The 27249-nt window shown below is 38.1% G+C and overlaps 1 protein-coding gene across 1 annotated transcript; it reads right to left on the bottom strand.

The window, feature by feature from the left end:
* Nucleotides 1–6217: 6217 nt before the first annotated feature.
* Nucleotides 6218–21657, bottom strand: LOC103186996 (G-protein coupled receptor 183). Its single transcript, XM_007906309.2, has 4 exons — nucleotides 21623–21657; nucleotides 16681–16721; nucleotides 15845–15896; nucleotides 6218–7319 (listed from the first exon to the last, which is right to left on the bottom strand). Exon 4 carries the CDS (start codon nucleotides 7286–7288, stop codon nucleotides 6218–6220), a length of 1071 nt encoding a protein of 356 aa, XP_007904500.1. The 5' UTR covers nucleotides 7289–7319; nucleotides 15845–15896; nucleotides 16681–16721; nucleotides 21623–21657.
* Between the last annotated feature and the right edge of the window lie 5592 nt (nucleotides 21658–27249).

The raw sequence follows: 27249 nt of genomic DNA, 5'->3' as shown, positions 1-27249 counted from the left end.
AATGGCAGAAATAGCTTCAGCCTTTGTGTATCTCTTTGCTCATGGCAAGTTTGGACACAGGAGGTTGTAACCTCCAGAACTGATCTGCAGTAACCCTGCAGGAACTACTTGGCACTTTCAGACAACAGTATATCATAACATTTAGACCAGTGTGGCCATCTGTTAGAATGGGGGGTGATTTAGAACTGGTGGTTTGTCCAAGTTGTTTTCTCAGTTACTTCAGTTTCCTTCACAACCCATGCGTTTCCATGTGTGATTGAAAATAAAGAAGCAGACTCACTTGCAGGAAAAGAAAGTGCAAGATTAATTTCTGATGTTTTGCTATATCAGCGCCTTGGAACGTCCTCCCAACGTGAAAGGCGCTATACAAATGTAACCTTGTTGTTGTTGTATATTTACTCACTTTACCTGCTTTCTCATTCATTGCCTTCCTACATTCTCTCTACTGCTTCTTCACTCTTGTTTATTTCAGCAGAGCATGCATTTCCTGTGCTCTTTCAGTACAATTTGCTATACTCCTTCACTGCCTTTATTCAGAAGATAATTAATGACTGGAATAGGTTGTCAGGAAGGGTGGTTGAGGCCAGGATACTGGACTCATGTAAAAAGCAGCTTGATGCTGTGAATGGAGGACAACAGTATGGATGTTCTGGAGGAATGAGGTCAGATGGACCAAAGAGCCTTCTTCATCTAAACAAATGTTGTCACGTTGCGGTCTTATTAGGGGTGCTTTCCTGTGTTTGTTTAAGCTTTCACACTCATCGCTGAATTGAATATTCTTTTCATGCACAGTTTGTAAGATACCTGTTGCTTCCAGAATGATAGATGATTCCACTGGCACAGTTACATTAATAACTAATTGAAAGAAATTGTAATATTTTACTAGTCTTGGAAACCTTAAGATCCAAATAATTGTATAGAAATGGTTTAAGACAGGAATTCATCTGTATTTCTGAAAGTGGCCCTCAAATCCTGTTGTTAATTCAAATCATGGGCTCTCCCAAGTTCGGGTGCAAACCCTTCACTGTCTCCCGATGTGAAAGGCGCTGTATAAATGCAATGTGTTTTTGTTGTTGTTGCAGCATCAGTCAGGTTTCAGAAAAGAAAGGCAGAGCATTGGAAGAATAAAATATGAATCCTTGTATATCTGGGAATACAGCTTGAAAAAAAAGGAGCTACATATTCAGTTTCTATTGAAAATAGCTCCTTCAGATTCCCTCAATTGTTTCTGGTAGCAGCAGAACATCCACTCATTTTCTTATGGGGCATTTTTAACATATGATCTGGAGGCTGGAGATTGGCACAACAGGGTACCAGCTTGACAATTGGTCACCAATCTCTGCGCTGGACTAAAAGATCACATTTTATTAGTGGAGTTTTGGCGGAGATAATGGTGTCAATTTATAGCACATTCATCAATTTTGAAATGGAATTTCCAAGAAATCTTATCGGGAATTCCATCCAGTAAGTGACACTTCATGGCACAAATCACTCCAACGTTGGGAGCCCCCTTGTGAATAACGTATTGGAGCAGTATTGCCTTGAATTAGCATCTTGGATTTCCAGATTTCTTAATGAATAAATAATGCAAAATGGATCCCAAAGGTTTTTCTCTCACACATCATGATAGGAAGCAATAGTTACAAGGCAGTATCACTGTTCAGACTCCCTGCAACTGAGAGTGAGTTCAAGAGCAATCCAATTTTCTTTCAACTGCTGCTGGCTTACAGGAAAGCATTTCCACACGGTTGTTACCTCAGGTAGGTAGAATAAATGCCAGAATGTGTACATGTCAAATGATCTCGCTGGGCACATATGTTGTAGGAAAGGTTTAATACTGTATGTTACAGAAAGTATGGCCGGCTTCCAGACACCTGACTGGTCTCAAAATGTTCCTCGTCTGTATATTTCTTCATGATCATTGAAGTTTTAAACAAATCTGTTAGCAGTTTGAGTGGGGATGATATTTAAGCAAAAACACAAGAGAAAACTACAGGGACCACTCATGATTCTGGACAGGTTCGATCTCTAGGGTCATCTCTTTGTACTGTCCAAAACAACTGCTAGTTTCACAGTATTGCAAATGGGCAATACAGAGTTGCAGACTTTTGCTTTGTGCTTAGGTGGTGAATCTCAGAGTTACTTATGTACATACTCTAGTGCAGGTATACACCATATTGTAACATTAAATCTGGACATTGAGATAACCTATCAGCAAAAATGACGCAGGCAATGTGCTGTGAGTGTTGTTACCACAACAGCAATATGAAACCATCACTTGCGTGTGATCTCATTTTCTACTAAGGGAAGGTGCTGTTGCCTTCACACTGTGCTTACGCAAAGGTTAATGCCCAAATGATACACCAGTGGTTATAGGCAGAGAATGTAGAATATCGGGCACCACACATCACAATAATGAACTGTGAAACACTTTGAAACACTCCGAAGTCGAAGGAGTATTTCAGAACAGAGTTTGAAACAGTTGCTCAAATAAGGAATGACGTGTTTGGAATTTAACGCCATCAACATGGCAAGTGCTGTTCAATGTGACAAAGTTTGGAGTAAAACAGTTTGGATGTAAAAATGGCAGAAGAAGAAACATGCTAAATTGTTGGGTACCAGATTGGGTAGATGAACAAGTGGATCTAATCGGATAAATCACAGGTTAACAGGAGCAGAAAGTAATCACAAAGACATTACAGAATAAAGAGCAAGGTAATAATGCCTTAGTAGTAAAGAGAGTGCGCTTTACTACTGCAGCATTATTTCCTCAGACTTCATTTGAAGAATTGTGTTGTTTTAGGTGGTGGAAGAGGAGACAAGAGAGCTATCTGATATTGAAGTTAAGATGTTGGAATGGGAGTCATTGGTGCCCTTGATATCAGAACTAGGCTGGTGAAAGAGGAGTCCAAAGAAAAAAAATGTTGTATAAAGGATCATGAAAATATGGAACTGACTGTCTAAGAAGATCATAGAATCAGAGTCAATTGGGAAATTCAAAAGAAATATAGCTAGATATGTAAGGATAGTAAGGGATGTGGAGAAGGGTGGTGAAATAAAACTAAGAGTTTTCCACAGACTTAATGATAGAGTAAACTCAATGGGCCAAATGGCACAAATGAGCTTTGTTGTTTCAGCATCAACAGCAAATCATTGTGAGAAAAGGTCAGGGTGGTTTTATTCAGTTGTCATTGTACAATTCACACACAAAAAATCCTAAAGTAATTCATAAAACAAAATGAGATAAAAAGAAGATGGATCTAAACCATGTAAATAGCAGCAGACAGCTAAAATTCATTGATTGTGGCAATGCTCTTATGAAGGCAAAATTAGAGAAATATTGCCATGTTGTGACGCAGAAGGGATTCATGTATTGCATGAAAGGGGATTGTGATGAAATACTTGGTCACAAAAATAATAAGCACAGCCGGGATGCTAATTCTTGTCGTTCACAATGGCTAAATTGGTTGAACTGAAGTGGAATCTCGCTGTCACATTGTGTGTCAGTCCTACTGAAAGGTAGGCATAAAGTGGCAATGGAAGCAGTTAATAATAATCCTTGCAATTGATATAGCGCCTTATCACATCTTCGAGATGTCTCAAAGCGCTTTTGCAAAATATACCATAAAGTGAATTGACTGTATATTTGTGGGTGAAATATATAGTCCAATTATTAGTAGTAATCTCAAATAAAGGGACACAGATGTTAGCCTGGGTCCTTTGCATAACAATGGGTTCCCTGGTATAACAACAATAGGTTACTCTGCATAATAAAGACATGGTTGTTCACATGAAGAAGATCTGAGAACACCTTATGTCTTTTCCAATAGGTCAAGGCCACCGATCAAGATGGGTGCAGCTCTGAATTGTTCTAGAATTCTTCACATATAATTCTTTACCTTCATGTCTTGAAAGTTTAATGTGCCTACGAATTTCAACCTTATGATCAACATCCCCAAAAAATTGTGACACATTTGCAATAAAAATGCACTTTAACTGGGAGAAATATATTGATTACGATTCAATAGCCATATCTAATCTCCTGGAATAAATAACTGTGATAAACTGCAATGACAAGGTAACTCCACACGCCTAATAATAATCCCTCCAAAACCCAAAACAATAATAAATTGGTATTTTTCAATCTACGACTGTTTGTGGGACATTGCTGTCCGCAATTGGCTGCCGCGTTTGCCCACAAATATACAGTCAATTCATTTTACAGTGTGTTCTGTGAAGCGCTTTGGGCCGTCCTCCCGAAGTGAAAAGCGCTATATCAAATGCAAGGATTATTATTATTATAACTGTAAAACATTGTTTTTTAAAAGATTTCCTGTAAGTACTTCCGTTATAAGAAAAACATACCACCACTGTATGAAGCTTTGTGCAGCTATTTTGGTCAGTTCTAAAACATGTTGGTCAGTTCAGAAATCCATTGTAGCTATCTATGTAAAAGCAATCGAAAATCTCCAATCTTCCACACTTTACTGCTGGAAACTTTACTTAAGCTCCCAGCAATTTCAGTCCTCAGGAGTCCAGTGGCTTGTCGACTAAATGCAGCACAAAAGGCCTAATAATCCATTTTCAAAATGTTACTGTGTTACCAGCTGGCAATTTAAGACATGTACTTAAATTGCTCTGAAAATGCAGCGCTGTTTCTAATGGTGCCATACTCTCTTGTTCATGCAAATCTAATACTAGCATTTCTGCTAACCAGTGACTAGCAATACAAGCGGTCTAAGTTACAAGATTTGGATTTTGTGCTTATTTCTGAAATTTGTACTCATCTTAAATCATATTCCACTTCTATTTATTTACTTCTAAAATTAAGTTAATCCTAGAAAGAAACATTAGTCAATGATATCTTGTTTTTTAAGACCTTTTTTTGGTCAGGTGGGTATTTTGACACATGCAAAAACCCATCAACAGGAGTTCCACATTCTGCATGAAAGCATTAGGTGCAGGTTGGCAGGAGTTAGGGCTTGGAAACACAGATTGAGCATTGAGGTATTGCTGGTGTTTAACCAGCTAAATCCACATTGTAAAATAAAATAAACATAATAGTACAAAAAAAGCAAAATGTAAAATCAAATGTTTAAAATGGTCTAAAAATACTAAATCCTGCAATATGCTATGTGTTCTTTTTAATATTTATCTTAAACTTTCGTATTTTTAATTCCAACCTTAAATGAATGATCTGGACAAAATCAATCCTGCATTTTGTAAGTTAATTTTTCAGCCACATTTTTATGCCTTCAATGTATTGCATCTTTAATCCAATGTTCATCAGAAAATATTGAAAAATACAACAATTTCAAAAATATTTAACTTAGCAGCTGCAAAAATCGAAAAGGACATCTTATTAGAAACATACGCAAGCAATACACAGACTTATAGTTTTTTAAAAAAAACTGACAAGAACTGAGCCCCAATGTTACAGATAGCACTAGCAACAACAACAACAAATTACATTTGATTAGCTCCCTTCACGTCGGAAAGACATCCCAGGGCTCTGAAATGGTGCAATATATTTTACAGCAAAATATTCTGAAACGTACTCATGTTAGCGCTAACATTTCAAAATTGAATTCCTAATCTCCAGCTAGCAGCTAATTTGATCGTGGAGTCCTGTAGCTCAGTGGTTAGAGCACTCGCTTTGCAAGCGAGAGACCTGAGTTCAATTCCAGGCAGGGCGAAACCTTGGGCAAGTTTCCTTACTCCACACGCCTAATAATAATCCCTCCAAAACCCAAAACAATAATAAATTAGTCATTTTCAATCTACGACTGTTTCTGGGACACTAATTGGCTGCCGCGTTCGCCCACAAATATACAGTCAATTCACTTTACAGTGTGTTCTGTGAAGCGCTTTGGGACGTCCTCCCGATGTGAAAAGCACTATATCAAATGCAAGGATTATTATTATTATTGATGATTTTTAAAATGCCATTGGTCAATTTGATAGGACACTTTCTTTTTCTAGATTCCAGCTAATAAAGTGTCTTTGCATCTATTCGTAAAAGGTTCAAAAATAGCTTGGTACTTTTTACAAGAGTGTTCATAGTAAAAAAAGAGTTCCACACCACAACAATTAACCCATACTCATATAGCCTAGACACTGAACTAGTTGAAAGGTCACTGTTATGTAAACAATGATAGCATTTGCCAAGCTCGACAAATTCAATTTTATTCTGGAATGATCACCAGATTGGAAAGCGTTAATTCCCAGATCCTGATCCTGATCCTTGAATCTGAATGAGAGTTGCAGGAGTACTGTTTTTTATGCTGTTGGTTTCAGAGTTCTTCATAGAACTTGGCAAAGACAAGATGTGACGTAGTATACTCATAACTTTTCTCTTATAACCCTTGAATGCGAAGAAGTAGATGAGAGGATCAATGCAGCAATTGAAGTTCATGAAGCAGACAGAGACTTGCAGACTCTCCTTGAAGATTTGCACCTCCCAACAATTCTGCTGGTAAATAAGCTTTCTGATCATGTGCTGGATGATGGTGATATGATACGGAGTGAAGCAGATGAGAAATCCTATAAGAACGAGAACAATTACAGTGATGGCTCTCTTGTTTCTGCCCAGTTTTTCGGTTAATGGGTTTTGTTTTGCCATTTTGCAGAGCTTTACATTGACTCTTGAATAACAGAACAGAATTAGAGCTACGGGAATGCAATAGCCCACAAAACAGGCAATGAGAAGTAGTTTAGGCAGGTTCGGATTTGTATCAAAGTTTGGGTATTCCATACAGGTATTCAAGCCATTATTCTCCTTCGTCATTTTCATAAAGAGCAACGGCGCTGTCTGCATGAAAACAAAGACCCAGACTGCAGCACAGATGTATCTCACATTCTTTACTTTCCTGAACTTGGCAAAACGAAGAGGGTGGACTACTGCAACATATCGGTCAAAGCTTAAACAGGTCATGAACTGAATACTGACGTAAGTATTTATGTAGAAAATCACGGTAGAAATCCTGCACAGAGCCTCATCAAATGGCCAGTCAAAGCCTCGGAGAGTGTAGATGAATCGAGTCGGTAGAGCCAGGGTAAAGAGAGCATCAGAGATGGCAAGATGGATTAAGTAAAGGGTAGTTGAGTTGATCTTTCGACGTTTCTGATAGGTTATGTGCAGGGCCAGAATGTTTCCTGATAAGCCAATTATGAAGATGATGATATAAAACAAAGAAAACCCCACTGTCTTTGTCCTGTTGTGCATATAGACATCACAGGTCTCATTCGTGTGGTTATTCATTGTTGCATCAGCTAAAGTAGAATCCATTTTTTGCTCTTTGTTTCGGATATTCTTTCTCCTGTTGAAAATAAAATAAATATCAGTGAGGAAGTTTTCTAAGTAGCATGAAGAAAGATACATTAGTTAGCTTCTGTTGCTCAGACATAACAGGCTAGTCCATGTACACTGTCATCGTTGGTTTGTAAGTAATTAGGACAGAGGAGAACATTAGGCACCATAAGTAAACCATGTGTAAATGCAAGTATACATAGAGAGGTGTCCCTCACAATATAACAACTAATAAAAAGGATGTAGAGAGGCAAGAATACTGGCCTTATGCAAGAAACGTCTTAATACTGTATTGAAAAGACCATAGGGCGAGTTTTCTGAAAGGGTCAGATCAAATTTGTTGAAGAGTCTTCTTCATCCTATTCTGTCCACATGAGATCTTGGAAATGATTTATAGTATCAGTATTATGCCTTAGGCTTATAGTCTATGGATACCCATATATATTTTTGGTATCTTATCTTATATTGTCATACATAGATAGTTTATTCATCTTTGCTTCACTACACTGTGATGGTACTTTCAAAAATAATCCAAACCTTGAGTCTTGATTCTTGTTCTGACTCATTTAAATTAACATTATGCCCTGCACTTTTTAATTGCATTTGCAGTTTTTAGTGTTGGTATACATAATATCAACATTTTCAATATTGGTTATTTATTGGAATAGAATGCACATTCTCTCCCTGGAGGGACGCATACTGCTTACATAATTCTGGAAAGTATTAGGCACAGGTTGGCAAGAGCTAAGGCTTGGGAACTCCACAGTGTTCATTGGGGTACTGCTGGAGTCTACCAGCTAAAACCACATAGCTTGATATTGATATTACAAGCTTTCCTACTGCTTGTTCAGCTAGGACCACTCTACCCATTAACACTTTTGCTTGCAGGGTTAAGAGGAGCTGAGTGGGATGACTCCCTACCCCCAATTACTGGTCTGTCCTTTCAGGTCCTGCTGATGAGTCAGACTGGCTGAGCTGCCATCAGCAGTGTCCTGGAATACTGCTCCAAGAGACCCCACTTACCTCTTCCCCCCAACCCCCTCCCCCCAAGGAGAATAGAGTGCAACTATACGTTAGTATCTGATTCAACCCCACTTTAGGCAATGAGGTGTGCAATCTCATAAAATTTTCTTTTAGGTCCCCTCGTCCCTATCTTATTCTTGATTATGATTTATATGCCAAGTTGTTAATTCTGTGTAGATCTCTCTGAATCAATCAGTCTGCGTTTCCATACAACTATGTATTTGTCTACAAAATACACAGTTACTACACTTTACAGTATATTCTATGAAGCATTTTGAGTCATCCTCCCAACTTGAAAGGTGCTATATCAAATGTAAGGATTATTAACTATTCAGTCAATTTACTTTGCAAACCTTCAAATGCGAATTTTGTTGTCAGAAAATATGAGCAAATAAATATTTTTGTAAAGTACTAATGTTGTATATTAAACAGCAAAATACATTACTGTAACTAACATATCCAAGAAATCCCTAAAAAAAAGTTTTTAAAAATAAGTAACAGCTCCTATTATGTAATTTTCTGTTGGTTTAGTTTGGAATCAATAATTTAGTTATTAATATAGATATCTTGGTCTCACCTTAAAGCTGGAGCACTTTACCCCCGATAGAAGGTCCCTGGTCTAATCCCTGACCCTGATGTAGTTTCTAATCAGAAATGACAGTGGACACATTACAATTGGCCTCAGTGACCACAGGCTAGGGAAATTCTCACCTTAAATTTTAAAACAATACACTTATGGCTCATCTCTGCCTATCCAGGTATCTTTGCTGTGTGGGTGCATACCTAGGTGAACATGTGGTCAAAACAGTAGTCTTGTGTCAACACACCATTGAGGTTAACACACAAAGAACCTTCGGCTCATTAGGGTTAAGAACTGGAAGGCTGCCAGGATCAACACACTTATACCCCAGCCTGAGTCAAAAACAGAAACTGGAGGGCAACAATATTAATAATGAAGACAGAAAGTGAAAAACAGCAGCAATTAATCATTCTTTCAATAACAATCTGATTGTATACTGATACCAGAAAATGTAAAATATCATTCATTCCATAGGTTCTAGAAATCAGAGGATAAATAATAAAAGATTATATTTTGGGCAGGTTCCTGAGTTGAATATTGAATTACTTCAATTAAGATTTTCTTCTAGTTAATCCATATTTGCTGTAGTTGAATGAAATAATAGTAAGAATAACCCTGACCATTGGTTTAGGACCTTTCATGTTGAATGTCCCAAAGCATTTCATGGGATAAAGAGCCTCAAAATGAATGACAAATTTTATTTTGGGGATTCTTGACGAGAACACTGAGGGAAACTCCATTCTATTTTTAAATAGTTCTATAAAGTCCATCTGAACGGGCAGATTGGACATCAGTTTAACCCGTCATCTGAAGGATGGCGCTTACACCAATACGGTACACTCAGCACTGCAGTGGAATGTCAACTTTACACTATGTGGGTTCCAAGTCCTGAATCCAAAGAGTCAATGAGTCCAAATGCAGAAGTTGACATCATTAGCAGCTTTTATTCAATACAATCCATTAGAAATACCAGCATATTCATGCAATGATCCTGACCAGATGCAAAGCACCTATTTTCTTGTCATCTAAAGATTGAACACATTTGCAGTTGCATTATAATTGCATGAAATCCCAAATCACTCTGCATTCATCCCCATTCTTCAGAATTCTTATTTGAAGCATACTATTCCTCAAAAAGCGTCTTTTAAAAGCACTCCGAAAATACAAATGCCATCAGAATGCAGAAGTCCAATCAATGTAACAGCTCCTATTATGTAATTTTCTGTTGGTTTAGTTTGGAATCAATAATTCATTTATTAACTCAATAATTCAATGGCACCAAGATTTCCAAATTGTCAAACTTGCAGTGTAAGCCAAGTATTTCTTGTTTAGTTTGTTTTTACCTGAGATGAATATTGTACAATATTAAATCTACTATAATAAACCACAATCTGTAAGTGTTGCCACTACACTACGCAGTTTTTATATAGCTTCAAGTTGTTGTTCACCTCTACAGCATCAATACTTAGAATTTCTGCCACTCTAAAAATCTGTAATTTTAATAACAGACTATGAGCTCTATGGTCATGGTCTGTTATCTTAGAAACAAAATACAATCAGAACAACTCGAACGACACTTTGTTTCTGCCCTTTCCACCTTTTTAACAGATAGGTAAGAAGTTGAAATCTTGTATACTGATATTATTTAAAGTTTGGATTTTCTTGGGAAACTACATCATCATTAAAACTGCAGGTAAACTGTACTAGTCAGTTATTCCAAAGTGGTTTATATTTATTTTCTCGGCTAAATAAAAAGAAATAGCAATGAGCAAACAAAAAATGCTTGAAAATGCTATGCTACCTTCACCAGCACATATTGTAAACATAAACATAATACCAGTAATACTTTGTTAGACTATTTCTTTTGCTTTGCCCTCTCACCAATTACTGTCATGTTTAGGCACGTGCATTATGTCAAACAACACGGTTGAGCTAGGAGTGTAACCTGGAATTGAGATTCAGTCTGACTGAGAAAAACTATTCAAAGCTAATTCATTTTGCTAAACAATAAAAATCTAACCGATTTAACACCTTTAGTGTTTCCATAGTATTGGTTCTCACCTGCAGTAAAGATTTCCTCAAGAAGCGTTTGGTTCTGGAAAGAGTGATTGATGAACAGCATCAATCATTCAAGAGATTTGCTCTATAACAAGATTCTAAAGCTTTCTTTTCACATGACATTCATTTGAATCTACTTCCTGTGGGTTACATTACTCACTTTAAAACCAAAAATCCCCCTTCCTCCACCCCACCCCTCCCCCCACCCCATCACCACCGATTTCTGTATTATTCATTTCAGATACTCATCATTGCTTGCAATGCATAAAATGATTAATCTCTTTTAATCTGACCTTTCTGTTTGTATTAGCAACATTCTATCATTTTTGCTAAAGTGGGTTAAGTAGTCATTAAATGATAATGTTTTTAATCTGAGACATTTACTGTAACAGAACAAAAAATAATGTGATGATTGCCTTCTCTCCTGTAAATACAATAGCTGGAATTATTATTATTATTGCATACAAACATAATATATATTACTAGTACTGTGGAATCTCCTTTCTAAAAAAAGAAAGTGCCAAAACATTTATATGGAGAACATACTGTCTGATGGCATAACAGTTTCCTTCCTTCCTTGTATTGTATAATCGTTCCATACGATTATATTAAGGGAATGTGTTCTTTTTTCATCATTATTTACCAAAAAGTTTGTTAAGAGTTCACACATTTAGATCTTGGGTCAGATCTGGCATTAGACCTGAGGTTATATAAAGTTATGGTTGTAGTTGACCACAAGGGATTCACTGAGAAGGAATTTGAAGCATTCCCCTTCCAATTAAATCCTGAAGATCTGCTATTATTACTTAATTTATAATAATAATAAAAATAACTATTATTATTGCATACAAACATAAATATATTACTAGTACCGTGGAATCTCCTTTTAAAAAAGAAAGTGCCAAAACATTTATATATTATATACATATAATAATAGTTATTGCATTTCGTCCACAAATATACAGTCAATTCACTTTACAGTCTATTCTGTAAAGCGCTTAGAGACATCTAGAAGACGTGAAAAGTGCTATATCAAATGCAAGGATTATTATTATTAAGGGAAAGGCACTATTTTCATGATCTGATGGTGGACTATCTCCAATCTTTCTGTTAGCACACAACTATATTTTTCCTTGCCATAGCCTCACCCTTGCCTAGTTTCTCTGGCTCCCTAACAACAACAACAAGATTACATTTGTATAGGGACTTTCACGTCAGGAGGACGTCCAAGGCGCTGGACAGTGTACAGCATTTCAGACCTGAACTGGGGTCAGAGGGGAAGAAGGGAGGGGAGGGGAAGGGGGTGACCATGGCACAGAAACAGTTCTGGTCATAGTCACTGATGACATTCTGAACATTTGTGATTAGGGGTCCCTCTGCCCCCTTGTCCTCCTCGATCTCTCTGTCGACCACTCCATCCTCATACACCGCCTCTCCGCTTTACTCAATCTGCCCTTGCCTGGTTTGATTCCTATCTCTCTCACCGTCTCCACTTTATTGCCTCTAACGGTTTCTCCTCCAGCCCCTGCACTGTCACGTCTGGCATTCCCCAGGGCTCTGTCCTTGGCCCTCTCCTCTTTAATATCTACATGCTCCCTCTTGGTGACATTATCCGCAGACATGGGGTCGACTTCCATATGTATGCGGATGACAACCAACTCTAACAGGCTCCAGAGAGAATCAGACAGAGAGCAGAGAGAAAAGGCAAGTGAGGGCAACGTTTCATGGTTCACTGTCAGGACAAACGATCGGAGCTGCCTTCGGCTGTCACAGATGGGGGGAGAGGGGGACCAAGGACAGATACCAAGCAATTGTACCAAAGCAATTTCCTCACAGCAAGCTCCCTCTTTCCCCAGTGAGAAACTCCACTAGGGCCTTTATATCCCCCTCCTCATCCTACTTCTGCAATCTCCTGATCTAGCTATTGCATTTGCCTAGCAAACTTCGGTTTGCTTTGTGTCCCTCCATCTCATCTGCCCCACCATCGTCATTTTGCCCCGCTTTCTGGAGCTCCATTCCCAGAGTCCTTCCAACTCGCTCTCTCCCCTCCCTTCTTTCAAGGCACTTCAAGACCTAACTCTTTGACTGTGCTTTCAGTCATCTTTTCCCCTCCCAGCCCCAGCCAGCAGTATTGAGTGCTTTGAGGCGTCCTTCCAACGTGTAAAGGGTGCCTACGTTATGTTTCTTAAACACAAAAATATTGCTTATATGATCTGTTTTTCTCAAACAGGGCATCTGGCCCTCAGCAGCTTCACATGTGGCATTGAATATAGCAAAATCATATTGAATGTGTTGTGAAATATATTATTGCTTAACATATTATTTAGTTCAGTTCATCCCTGGTGTTTGATCTGAGCTGATGAGAGCAAATACATCTTTCGCTTCCCTCAACCTCGACTTTTCCAGGTTCCAGCAATTCCAGCAACATCGGAAATAAGCAAAAAGAGAAGAACACACTGCAATAATATAAGAATGCAGCTGCAACACAACTGCCCGATATTCAACTTTTTGTTTTTGATTCCAACACCCATTATTATCAGCTTTCCAGTTCCAGAGAATCGAGGAGCAAGAGATGTTCGCCTCCTGGTTATGAACTTATGAATTTTGATATTGTCATTACAGTGATATTGCTATAATTGAGTATACCAGCCAATATTGTCTGCCGTAACACTGCCTATTGTAACGACAACAACAACGACTTGCACTTATATAGCGCCCTCCACACAGGGTAGCATCTCAGAGCGCTTAACAGTGATGGAGCCTGACTCCGAGCCGGGGGGGAAGGTGGCCGTAAGCATGGTCGAAAAGGAAGGTTTTCAGTCAGGACTTGAAAAAGGGGAGAGAGGGGGCACAGCGGAGGGATTGAGGGAGAGTGTTCCAGAGTTTCGGGGTGTAGTGGTTGAATGTGCGACCTCCAATGGTGGGGCAGAGGGCGTGAGGGACAAGCAGGAGTTCGGGTGGTAGATTGGGGAGTGAGGAGGTCGGAGAGATAGGGAGTGAAGGGATTCGAATACGAGTGTGAGGATTTCAAAGTTGATCCGTTCAGTGATGGGGAGTCAGTGGATCCTGGCCAGAACTGGTGTGATGTGGGTACGGAGTTTGGTCTGAGTAAACATCCAGGCGGCAGAATTCTGAATGAGCTGGATTTTTTGAATAGTGGAGCTAGATATTGTAACTTGAATATTGTAACATGTTGTAACCAATGCAAATTTATATGTATTTCTGCCTTATTAAGTAATCAAGCTTTAAAACATAAAATACAAGTGACTTTGGTTCCTCTGTTCACGGGTTCCTGATTTAAAATTCAGCTAAACAGAATAAGATGGTCTGTTCTTGACCCAGGCTTCATCAGAGTGTTCAACTGGCTGTACCGTCGAACCCAACAAATACAATAGATTGAGATGGACAAAACTATCTGTTTGTGGGAAGATTTGCATCTCATAGGATTTGCATTATAACCTTACTACACATGTAGCAAAATTAGAATTTAACAATAGTATCATGACAGTGACAGGAATTTATTTATGCAGTATCAGGATTAAACTCATACGGATTTGACTAGATGATAATTCTCAAGCAAACTACATTTACTGATACATTTAAACCACAATTAAGTATGCTGACTTGTTTGCAATGATGCATCAATGTTTCCATTAAGCTGGTAGTAATTATTATAAACAAGTATGACCACATGAGTCACAGGTCTCTGAGCATGTGTCATGTTGACCATTGAATCACAATCACATCAGTTCAGATAAATGCCTCGATAGCACTGAAAAATACTAAAGCCCAGATAAAGCTCACAATTCATTAATTTACAGTCAGCCGTTCTAAAGATAGAAATTGTAATAATCCTTGCATTTAATATAGCGCCTTACCATTTGGAGCCCTGTAGCTCAGTGGTTAGAGCACTTGCTTTGCAAGCGAGAGACCTGAGTTCAATTCCAGGCAGGGCGAAACCTTGGGCAAGTTTCCTTACTCCACACGTGTAATAATAATCCCTCCAAAACAAAAACCAATAATAAATTAGTCATTTTCAATCTACAACTGTTTGTGGGACACTGCTGTGCGCAATTGGCTGCCGCATTCGCCCACAAATATACAGTCAATTCACTTTACAGTGTGTTCTGTGAAGCGCTTTGGGATGTCCTCCCGACGTGAAAAGCGCTATATCAAATGCAAGGATTATTATTATTATTATGTCGTTGAGATATCTCAAATCGCTTCACAGAATATATTGTAAAGTGGATTGACTGTGTTTTGTGGACAAAATGCAGCAGCCAATTGTGCATAGTAGTGTCACACAAACATTCTTGAATTGAGTGACCACATTTTTTTTGAAGAGGTTATTACCCCCAGAAAGCGACTAGCAACCGGGTTCCTACATACTGCTGGATAAACAAAGACTTACAGGGTAAGGAAACGCCTAAAGTTTTGCCCTCCCAGGGAATCAAACCTGTAAATTAAATTGTTCTCTATTGAACAGCAGTGCAGGCCTTGATGGACCAAGTGGGTACCTTCTACACTGTATTACATTTCTATTATTCTATGATTCTGTCAGAATAGTTGACAGAATGTGTAAGTCATTGCAGATTGATCATTATCATAATACCAAATTTATATAAACTACAGGTATTTTAAATATGACTAGATTTGATCTCCTGAATTGGTCACATCTTTGATCACGTCAACTCTTTTTATCTTATCTGTCCCCAATTTGTCTTTGATTCAGATCATGAGTTGATTTTTTGAGCATCCCAAAATGAGACTTTGCCAGATAAGTAAGAAAGCATTAAATAAGAAAAGGTTACTCATTTTATCAACCTTGCTCATTCCAAAGACCATGCAAATTGTATCTGTTGTATGCTACTCACCCACTTTATCATTCTGCACTTGGGAAAGTTCTGCACAGATCCTTCCTGATTCCTAAAGGTAACCAAGTTAATATATGTAGATAACTTACATAAGCAGTATCACAATTGCATACATGTGGATTTGACTGGATGGTAATTCTCAAGCAAACTACAATTACTGACTTTTGCTCACTTGTTTGTAATGATGCATCAACATTTCTACTAAAATGACAGTGATTATTATGAATAAGTATGATGAACCAATTGTGCCATAGATTTCTGAACATGAGTCATGATGACCATCTTCAAAGTAAAATAAGGGTCTTTATCTATTCCCACATCTCCACTTTTTCAGGTCTCAACTCAGAAGCATAGAGTACATTATGTTCATGAGATATTTGTTCTCCTTAAGTTATCTTTATAACATGAAATGGTCTCCTAACCCAGATGTTCATACAGTACATATTTGGGAGAACTCGTCAACACAGCACAAACTGTTGTTGGACATTAATGCCATATATCCTTGTTGGGAAACAATATTCTGTCTAAGTTTTACCATAGACATTTTAATGTGAAGTACATGCTTCTACTTCTTTGGTCACAGTGTAAGTCTAACAGTCTGTTTACGTCTACGTAATCTGCGCCTCTCACCATTTTAAAAATCTGGATTATTCTTATATTCTCCAATGAAAATGGACAACTTTGCAAGTTACTTCGCATATCTTGGAAATCTACATCCTTGTCACTGTTCTCTGAACCTCTCCAATACAATGATGGCCTTTGAAGCTACAGTACCCAAGTCGACACACAATGTTCCAAAATTAAAATAGTTAGTAACTGTCAGGATGGCCACTTACCAAGCTGAATATTTCTGTTTCTTTGTGGCCTCACCATTTATCTATAAAAGAATAGAATAATATATTTTCTCCATGAAACATAATGGTGAAGTTGGTGGTCCATGTGATATTTATCTGGAAGCGCATCTCTCCAACTTAGAGAACTGTATGAAACCAGGCTCAAGGTATTGATATTGATATTAATTTTCAGCGTTTGTGCAACAACACTTAAACTTTTATACTGTCTTTCACAGATAGAAATATCTTAAAGCACTTTGCAATATAATAATAATATTCCTTGCATTTGATAATATGCCTTTCACATCAGGAAGGTGTCTCAAAGGGCCTGACATGATTTACTGTAAAGCGTGGTGACTGTATTTTTTTTGAAACTGAACAAAGCAGCTAATTTCAACTAATCAGAGACAAAGTGAATGTTGTGGAAACAGCAAAGGTGATGTACAGCACGCAGCATGTAAACGACAATTCCTCCATCATGCATTCAGCATTCAGAAAGTGATGTCAGTGGCAAACTGATGACCCAGAAGTTGGCCATTGCTCAGGCAGGAAGCCAGTTAATCAGTGCCAGAAACCAAATGTACTGCACTTCCAGTATAGAGGGTCAACAGCACACCCAAGCAAACCCAAGCTTAACCAAAGTATAGTATGTTCTAATAAGATTGCTCTGTATGCAGCTTGCACAAAATGTTTACTGATTATGTTTTGTGTTACTATTGTGTTGGGTTCAGGAACACTGCAACACCTAGCCATAAGAAGCAAACAGTCCACCTGCACAATACCCAGGATCAACACAATAAATATCCTAAGTACTGAGCTTGTCAGTTGGCAAGCTATAATTTTATACATTCTGTTAGCACTACATATTGCTGACTTCCAAGAGACAGATGGAGGGTTAGACATATACAAAGCTCACAAAGCACTAAACGTATAATCCCTTGTTCCTGGAAGACCATGAGTAAGTCACAGGTTTTACCCTTCAAATGCTTTACGGGTAGACATCAACAGTAGTGATGTTATTTTTCATGTATCATCCCTTATCACTTCACTTGACATACTGAGTGCCTTTCCCCACCACAGTCATCCACGTCATGGTTCTGATATGTCCGTGTAGACTCTCTGATGGCGTGTTAAAGAGCAGCTCTGCATTACATGTTTTCGTTGATGCTGTTAATATTACCCTATTAACACCGTAGACCAAATTTCACAACCTCAACAGTTACCATGAACAACCCATTTATTGTTGTTTATTTTTATGGCTTCATTTGATGTCTGACCACACAGACGTACTTTCCATTATCTTTGGGGAAAGTTCAAGAAGCCAGTGATGTGAAAACATCTATTAAAGCACCTCGCGCACCTAAAGTACAGTAATTAATATTGAAATGGATCACATTAAATTCTAGATTTAAAGTGTCAGTATCATCTTTTGAAAGTGCTTTCGACGGCAAAGCATTAACTGAATACCAATTTCTGGTTGTGGTGATTGACTCCTATTTGCATGATAGTGCAAATCAAACCAAAATCAATAATATCTCCAAAAAATAGATGCCAAGTGATAAAAAGAACTAGATAAGATTCTGAAATGAGTCTCTATTTGATGATAAAAAATGCCAGTAATTAAAACTTGGTGAAAATTCTAACTTTAAAAGAAGTGATCAAAATAAAGATTTGTTAAAACTGCATTAGCTTTGTAACACTCAATAAGTAGCCTAACTTTAAGGATTTAAGGTGACTCGTGGAAAAAACACCAGCAAAGGTCAAATGGTCTGTTTCTGTGCTGTTGCATCAAAATTGGTACGTTCTATAAATGCTGCAATTAACTCCAGTGTCCTGAAATAGAGAGGGGGAAATCACTATCAATAATTCTGTGTATAAATATTGACTTTACTGTATTGGTGAGGGTGCAGATGAAAGGGTATAGACAGAGATCTGCTTCAAGATGCTACCCCATGTGATGTGCCCTGAGATGCTATCCCGCATGAAGGGTGCTGTATAAATGCAAGTTGCTGATGTTGCTCTTTGCCAAAGCCCCTCACATTTTGATTAAGCTGTTGGTTTTACATAAGCCTGGTACCTAATATTGCACTTGAACCTACAGAATAAAGTGATGATTCTAGGTGGACAAGTAGCAGGAAACTTGTCAGACAATGCTCGTTATACAAAGTTATATAATGCTTTACAAAGGTAAACACCAGCATTACCTCAACACATAATCTACAGCCCTCAAGTCTTGGTTACTGCCAACCTGCATTTAATGGTGTCTGGAACGACGCAGGATGTGTCCTTCTTGGGAGAGAGTGCACATTCCATTCCAGACACAGGGAAATTTCCATGTATAGGTGGCATAAGTACACATGCGGAACTCTCAATCTGATTTGGCTACTCTGATATAGTGATGGGTTTCCACATGTCAGACACCTGGCTGGCCAAAACTGGTATCTTCATGCACTTTGATATGTCAAATAAGCATAGGAAAGCATCTTTTTAGGCGAAGGATTTAAAAATACATCAATGGCAATTAGACAACTTTCCAATTTATCTTTCAATTAAAAAACTGAAGTCTCCATCCTTAGATAAAAGCAATATAAGTCAGAACAATTCAATATTTTGGAAAATGACTTTCATATAATTTAAGAATAAAATAATCCCTACATTTGATACAGCACATTATCACCTCATCAAGACAATTCAAAGCACTTCATAGGATTTACTACAAAGTGTAGTGACTATGTATTTATAGGCAAACTGAGCAGCCCATTTACGGACAGCAATGGCCCACAAATAACCATGAAGTGAATAACCATTATTATCTGGGGGATTGTTGGTCAGGACATCTAGTAGTTCGAGGTGACATCCTTCAGATGAGACATTAAACCAAAATCCTGCCTATTCAAATGGATTTTAAAAATTCTATGGCACAATTCGAAAAGAGAAGGGAGTTTCTCCCAGTGATCTAGCCAAACTAACCCCTACATCTCTTTCAACTTCTCCCGTGGCAAGTTTGGTACTATCCATGGGTATATGTATCTCCTACATTTACTTGTTGTATGCATTACTCCACCCTCAAAATACACAGTCAATCCACTTTACAATATATTCTGTGAAGCGCATTGACACATCTCGACGATGCGATAAGGCTCTATATCAAAAGCAAGGATTATTATTATTATTAATCTGCATTGAATGTCACAATCACATGTACATTTTTGGATTACATATTTGCATACCTGTTATATTTTGTACAATAATATATGCTAATAATGTTCAATTAGATTTACTGACCTGAAAGGCACAATATCAAATGCAAGGATTATTATTTATTATAGAAGCTTTAATGAGCTGAGTAATACTTGAAGATAGATACTGTAGAGATGCAGAGATTCTACATGAAATATGAATGAAGAAATTCCAACTATAATGGTATTGATGGTCATGGTAAAGACATTTTGGAGTATGTGGGATAAAACTTTGGGATTCCAAAATGCATTCTATTTCTTATTTAAGGAATGTATTTAGGAACCCCAGCAGGTGACCCTCCTAGGCAGGTAAGTGGTTTTGAGTGCAACCTTTTTAACCCTGAGTTGACCAAACTTTATCTTAGAAATACCTTAGTAGAAATACCTTCATATTTTCTGGTTTAATTTTGTTTTCAGGGTTTATCTGGCCAGAAGTGCTGAAATCCATGCTTTGAGAATTTTTAGAATCAGCCCAGAGGCTTTGGATCCAGCTTGCCTGAATGCTAAAATTTACTTTTTTGTATCTGCCCATTAGGCTTTGCCTGTCAATCAGTCTGCAGAGACAAGCTCACAGAGCTGAGGTGCACTTAGAAAAATCAGAGAAAAAGGGATGGAAACGTGTTCCCTGATTCAACAGATATGATAACCGAATGGCTTCTTCCTATTCCTTATTCCTATGTTGGCAAACAGATGTGCAAAACACCAAACCACGCGAAGTCTGCTCAATATACTACCATTACTGGAATGCCACAGATTAGTGTACCACTATCATTGAGCCCAGTTACCAATCATAATGTAGTATAACACATTGTTGTCTTCCCAATTTGCAAGACAAGTAAGTTTGTATGTAAGCTAAGTGATGAATTCTTACCTTTATAAAACAGCAATATAAAAAGTAGTAAACAAAAGGCAAAATACTGCAGATGTTGGAAATTTGAAATAAAAACAGAAGTCACTGAAAACACTCAGCAGGCCAGGCAGCGTTTATGGAGAGGGAGGAAAGTGAGTTAACTTTTGAGGTTGATGGCCTTTTGTCAGAACTCCTGAGTGTTCCCAGCGACTTCTGTTTTTATATAAAAAGTAGTTGTCATTTTTGAGGTGCTGAAGTGGTGTCAGGAGCAAAGTCCCTGTCAGTCACTGCTCGCCACTCCTACCCCGCCCAACACACACATAACACACAAACCTGACCAGATAGGAGGACAGGTCATAAGCACCAGAAGCTCTTCTCTCCCCTGGTGTACTACTATGTGTGCCTCATGTCACCTGCAGGGCATGGTTGTGGATGGCAGATTTTGGAAAATAGCTGTTGGCAGCATGAAAGCAGCATGATATGCTGATAGAAATCTGGGAAGGTTTCCAGCCTTCATCACAGTCTCATTCAGACAAGCTGTGAGGTGGCACAGGAAATTCATCAGGTGGCTGGACACACCAGGGAGCTGGCACTGCCAAACCAACAGCTTATTCTCTGTATCCATGAGATATAAGGTCACCACCTGTCCAGTTTGAGACCAGGAAGTTTACCTTTTCATCAGCTGTCCAGAAAGTATAAAAATACACTAAACATCAAAAGTTTTTTTATTTGCCAAACATATTCATATTTTCTCCACATATCCCATATCTTAGTCCATTTGTTATTTGGGTTGTTAAGGCTTCAGTTCGTTTCTGTCACTAGTAAGCAAGACATCCAAACTTTTACCATGACTCACCCATTGCCTGGCGCTGTCCTGGCACCGATTTGTTTTTGAATTTGGCGAGACCTGATAGCCTCTTGCAGGTCCGTGCTGGCCTTATTACAATATTATCTTCCCAAGCTTGTTTGGCGCCCCCAAAGCCTCTCTGTTGGAGGATTCAGGAAATTAGGTCACATGCCCTGTGGTGGGTTCATCTGACATCCGTCAGACAAAGCCAAGCTTTCTTCCCACCCCACAACTAGCAAACTGTGAACCTACATGGGTTGCTGGGTTGAATATTGCAAGGAGCATGAAAGGGCACATAATAGGTTACCATCACCATAAGAAAATAATAAAGATATTAAAAACACTATAAACAACAACAACAAAATTACATTTATAGAGCGCCTTTCACGTCAGGAGGACGTCCCAAAGCGCTAAATAAATTATTTTTTCAGATTTTATTCATCTTCTGTAAATTATTTTCTAGTTTTTCTTCCTGTCTATTTATATTTCCTTCTCCCCCCTTCCCCCAGCTATCATGGCCCAAATATGAGTGATTGCTAGTTTGTGGCTGGTTTCTCAATTCTTCCTCTCTTTCTTTGGGGATGTGCTTGACTCTGTTCCTCACTTCAGCCTAATAGCTACTGAGATCATATGTTCACCGTCTAAACAACTATGGCTCAAAGACCAATTTCTGCCATTCTGTGCCACATAGTGCTGGAATTTTCCCTCACTGTGTCAGCAGAGTCCTTAAGTTTCCCTTTTTTACAATTCCTCTTCTCGTGTTAAGATACTCCCTTTAATCTGAAACATGACTTCTCTGCGGAACCTCACCCAAGTGGTTACCTTTGTATGAGCATAGATGGTGAAGTTAAGTGACTGTTGGGTGCACCATGTGATCCTGTCCTTATTCATGGTCTTAGCGTTAATCAAACCTGTGACTCTTCTTGTTAACTTTTTTTAAATTTAGTGCATCCAATTCATTTTCTAATTTCTGGACTGGCCTTCTCTTACTGGGGGGAGGTTTCACAGCAACCCCCCCACCCACAACACATAGCTCTGGCCAAAACCAGCAAACTCAACAAGGACTAGGAGTCAGACCAGCGATTAGCTCCAGGTCTACCCATTACACAATCAGGTCTGCCCCTCTGCAACCTCAGCCTGCATGGTTCAGTATCACTTTGAGAGCAGCTTTACTAACTGAATGAACCATTAATCTTTAAAAGAGGTACTCGAGAAACTAAATTCACAACCCAGGAGGACTTATGGCAAAAGTATTGGCAAAACATTTCATGAATATATACTTAGAAAATCATTTCAGAAAAAAAGTTTATGTAAATCCATAATTGATTTACTGACTTTCACACTTGTATTTCTGTTTGCAACATCAATTTCATTTGTGAACATATTCTACAACCCCAGCTTGCTGCAAATTTGCTGAGCTGCAGTTATCAATGTAAATGCTGTTGCAAATTTACCTTTGAATGCGCAGCACTCCAATAACGTTTTTTTGTGTTACTATTTAAGCTCCTACAAAGCATTCCATGAGCTTATTTTTGTTAAGATATTTGTTAATCAGTTTGCACAATTACCCCCAAACCTGTGTTGCTACAATGCCAGTTCTGGGAATGCACACCAAAAACGATTTACATGCAGGCAACCTGGTTTTGGCATTCCTGCAAACAACAAAGGGTTTGGGATATAAGTGTAGTACCACAGACACACAAAAAAATCTGTAAATTTGGATATAAAAACTAAATTCAGGTGAAATTTGGAGGAGCCCTAAAACAGTGTGGACAGGGTCACTGCTGAATAATTATTGTTTTAATTGCAGACACGGTGTTGCAAATTAACAGGGGGAAATTTTAATGGAAGCGTAATGGTGCTTACCACCTTACCATTCTCCCCTCCAAACGTTTTTTCTTAAAACTCATTCCCTTCCACACAAGTGATCAGCACTATGAAGAATTGTCCCATATCTGTATTTGATGTTTGTTTGTGGTCAGAACAGTCGATGCAAATGTGTTTTACCAAAGACATACTTCCTTTAGAAAGAAACAGTCCTGATGAGATTCAGGGAAACATTCACCAGAAGAGCTCTTACTGCAATACTTGCGATTTTGTAAACAAGAACAGAAGTTGCTGGGAACACTCAGCAGGTCAGGCAGCATCTCTGGAGAAAGGAAAGTGAGTCAACGTTTCGGGTTCACGACTCTTCGTCAGAACTTGTGATTTTGTGTTTTTCATTGCAGGAGAATATTTTTATTATTTCTTATTTTTTATATTTTTAATAGAATGGAAACTGTGTTGTGAGATACCCAGACTAATCTGATTGCTAATGAAACTAAGTTTGGTATCCACAATAATGTGATTTTAATAACAATAAGAAAACACCAAGGTCAGTAAAGTTACCAACTGTTAAGAATAAGACACTGCAAATCTGAAACAAGGTCAGTTCATTTTTTGGTAATGCTTTTATTCTTTTCCTTTATTAAAAAAGGTCAATTTAAAAGGACATTGATCTACAATGAGATCTGGTATGCAATATTTACAAAATATTGAGGCTACTTTCACCAGCTTGAGTAATGGGATTGATATTGATGATTCCCGAAAGCTGCAGAGGGTAGGAAAAAAGTCTGGAGAGCAAAATAACTCACCATGGTGATGGTGTTTTACCCTTCAGGCTTTTTGTTTTGCACCTTGGCAGCATTTAGTACTTGCCCACACTTTGTTGAACTTTGTACATTGATCTCCCCCAACCCCTAATTCAACATACAGCGACCTAGATTTGGTATTCATTGGCAATTTTACTCAGAGTGGTAAGAAAATTGCCAGGGTGGGAAATAGAAAGAATACTAGTAGTGTAACATAGATGTAGCACGTCACTGGTTAAGGTTAAGGCACATTTTTGAGGCAGAGTAGAGCTCCTAATGCAGCTGCAAGATTCTAATAAGTGGATGCAAATGGTTCAAGAGCAGGAAGCAGCACAAAGATGAAACATTTTCTCAATGACAAAAACAGATTTGTGTTACTGAAAGAGTTAATGCTCCAACGACAAATGGAACTATTGTAACTTTAATTTCAATATACGGATGTGGATACTGAATGAGGTCAGAATACGTTTCTGATTGTTATCGGATTATGTAGTGACAATTTTTATTTCCTGCAAGAAAGTGAAGATGTTTGTTTAGATTTATATGAAAGAATTTGAAGTTGTTTAACGGCAAAAAAAAATCTTTCACTGAGAAAATTATATATCGTACAAGATTGCCCCAGATATGTACAGCACAAAGTGCGTGTTTACATTGATAAGCACCAGCCTGCAAGTGCATAGTGTGACTGTTTTCCAACATAGACCAGGAGTGCATGTACTATTTTTTAAAAAATCTCAAAAGTCTTAATTATTCTGCTATATTTTAAGGGAGTCAATCATCACTGGTGAGGTTCCAAAGGACTGAAAGCAAACAAATGTAGCTCCCTAAAATAAAATAGTTTATTTAATTTAGTAACCATCCCAATGTGCTGGACAGACCAGAGCCCGCTGAGCGGACATGTCTCTATGGAATTAACAAATCACAGAGTTAGGAAGGTATGAGGCCATGAACTCTATCCGCTGGGGGATGGGAAGCCAGTGGAGCCAGGCAAGGATGGGCATGATAGGATCAAGGAGCTTAGTGCAGGGTCCAGTGTATCATCATTAATTGTATGTACATAATCAAACAAGTAACATGGACTCAGAAAAGATATATCTTGTCTGACCTATTTAGCCTTTTGAGAATATGGCATCCCAAATTTACTACAGGAAACCATATGATATACTGTACCTAAACTTTCAAACGACATTTGTAAAAGTACCACATGACAGACAGCTTCACAAACTGGGTTCACTGGCGTAGCTAGGAATGGAAATGAGGGTGGATCCCAATTTTTTGGGGTACAGGAAATCACCAAAAAGTCTGACGTCTCAGCAAATCATTTATATTGCAAATAATTTAAAACAATTAAAAATGAAAATAACAGAAGTTGGAAAACATTGCAGGTTTGGCTGAGTTGGTGGTTCATCAATATTAGATAAATCAGAAGGCCAGCTTAGAGTTTCCTTACCCTTAGAAGCAGCAGTAGTTGCAGCAGGACTCGTCCCACATTAATTTTCGCACAATGTCATTTCCATTGCTAAAGTAGATGTTGTTGAAGAATTTGCAGATTTAGAACAGGATAATATGTCAGTTCATTTTTGTAGATTCATTATCTGTCTGTTGCCTTTTTAATAAATTAAACAGACTCATTCGTTTTGCCATGTTGACTGCAGCACTCCTTCCGATGCTGACATACCTGATGTTACCCTATTACCTCTGCACTGATAGAACTGGGAATATTATTAACTAGAAGATGAAATCTTCTTGAAATATCCAGATTTTACAAATATAATTAAAAACTAGATGTGTTCATATTTCATATTTTTCTTATTATTCATAAAAACACTTCCCAGCTTCTTTGTATTGAGTGTTTTATACATTTGAAATGAATGAATATCATTTTTACAAGAAAACTGAAGTAACTGAATTTCATTTTCATTCAGCCCTCAGGCCTCTTTGTGCTGTTCGGTGCCCATGAGAGGCGGCGTAGAGAGCGATGACAAGAGACATAGATTCAAAATTCACTGAGGCGCAGGAAGCAGACAATAATTGTTAAGGGTGCTAGGTCACAAAGCGGTGAATAGGGGAAGTATTAAGTGGAGTGTCTCAGGGATCGGGGCCTAGTGGGACCCTTCCTGTTCTTTGTAAATGTTAATGATCTGGTTTCAGAACAATACTTCAGAATGCATTGAGACAGGAGAACAAGAGGACACAAACTTTAGTTTGCAAAGGACAATTCAGGGCAGCGACTAGAAAGTACTTTTTTTACTCAGAGAGTAATTGATGATTGGCATGGGTGGAAGGATGGTTGAGATCAACCAATATTGGACTCATTTAAAAAACAGCTTGGTGCCATGATGGGAGGATGGTACAGTAGGTATTCTGGAAGGAAAAGATCAGATGGATTGAAGGGCCTACTTCATTCGAACCTTCTTACCTAGCAACCAAAAAGTAATAAACTCAGCAATGCTGAGCAACTAAGACAGTTTGACACACAAAATCTTTTTCCAGACTTCCATTTTGATGCACCAAAGTCTACATTCCAGAATAATTAACTAATATGCACAACAAATGCAGCACACATTTCTCCCCCACATTAATAACATTAATAAAATTAAAATTAACCTTGTTGTGCGAACCCTCAAAATGTCAACCCTTTGGAAAGACTCTTGAATCTATATATGTTTTTTCATTAACAATTCCAGGAAATAAGAGTTAAACAAAGTTTCTTTCAGAGAAAATGAGCAAGGCAAAATGTCAATAGAAACTCGTTCTTGTCAAAGTTACAAAGTTTCCTCTTTCCGCTGTAGTTTATTATATGTAAATACATTAAGTCTAAATGTAAAACCATAAGAAAGCACAGAATGAGAAAAGGACATTTACTTGCTCTCTTCTTGACAGACAACCCCATACCTTATCATAGCAAAATTTCGGGTTTTCACAGAGGATTTGTAGATCTCTGCAAAAACAATTTAGATCGATATCAAACTAGGAACAGAGCACCGAACCAGAAAAGAGAGAGAG

This window comes from Callorhinchus milii, unplaced genomic scaffold (assembly GCF_018977255.1).
Source record: "Callorhinchus milii isolate IMCB2004 unplaced genomic scaffold, IMCB_Cmil_1.0 Scaffold4, whole genome shotgun sequence".
NCBI lineage: Eukaryota > Metazoa > Chordata > Chondrichthyes > Chimaeriformes > Callorhinchidae > Callorhinchus > Callorhinchus milii.
Note: the sequence above shows the minus strand (reverse complement) of the source record. Positions and strands in the feature narration are given on the sequence as shown.

Coding starts and splice junctions, on each gene's coding strand:
- LOC103186996 (XM_007906309.2), bottom strand. CDS start 7,288: ATGGATTCTACTTTAGCTGATGCAACAATGAATAACCACACGAATGAG.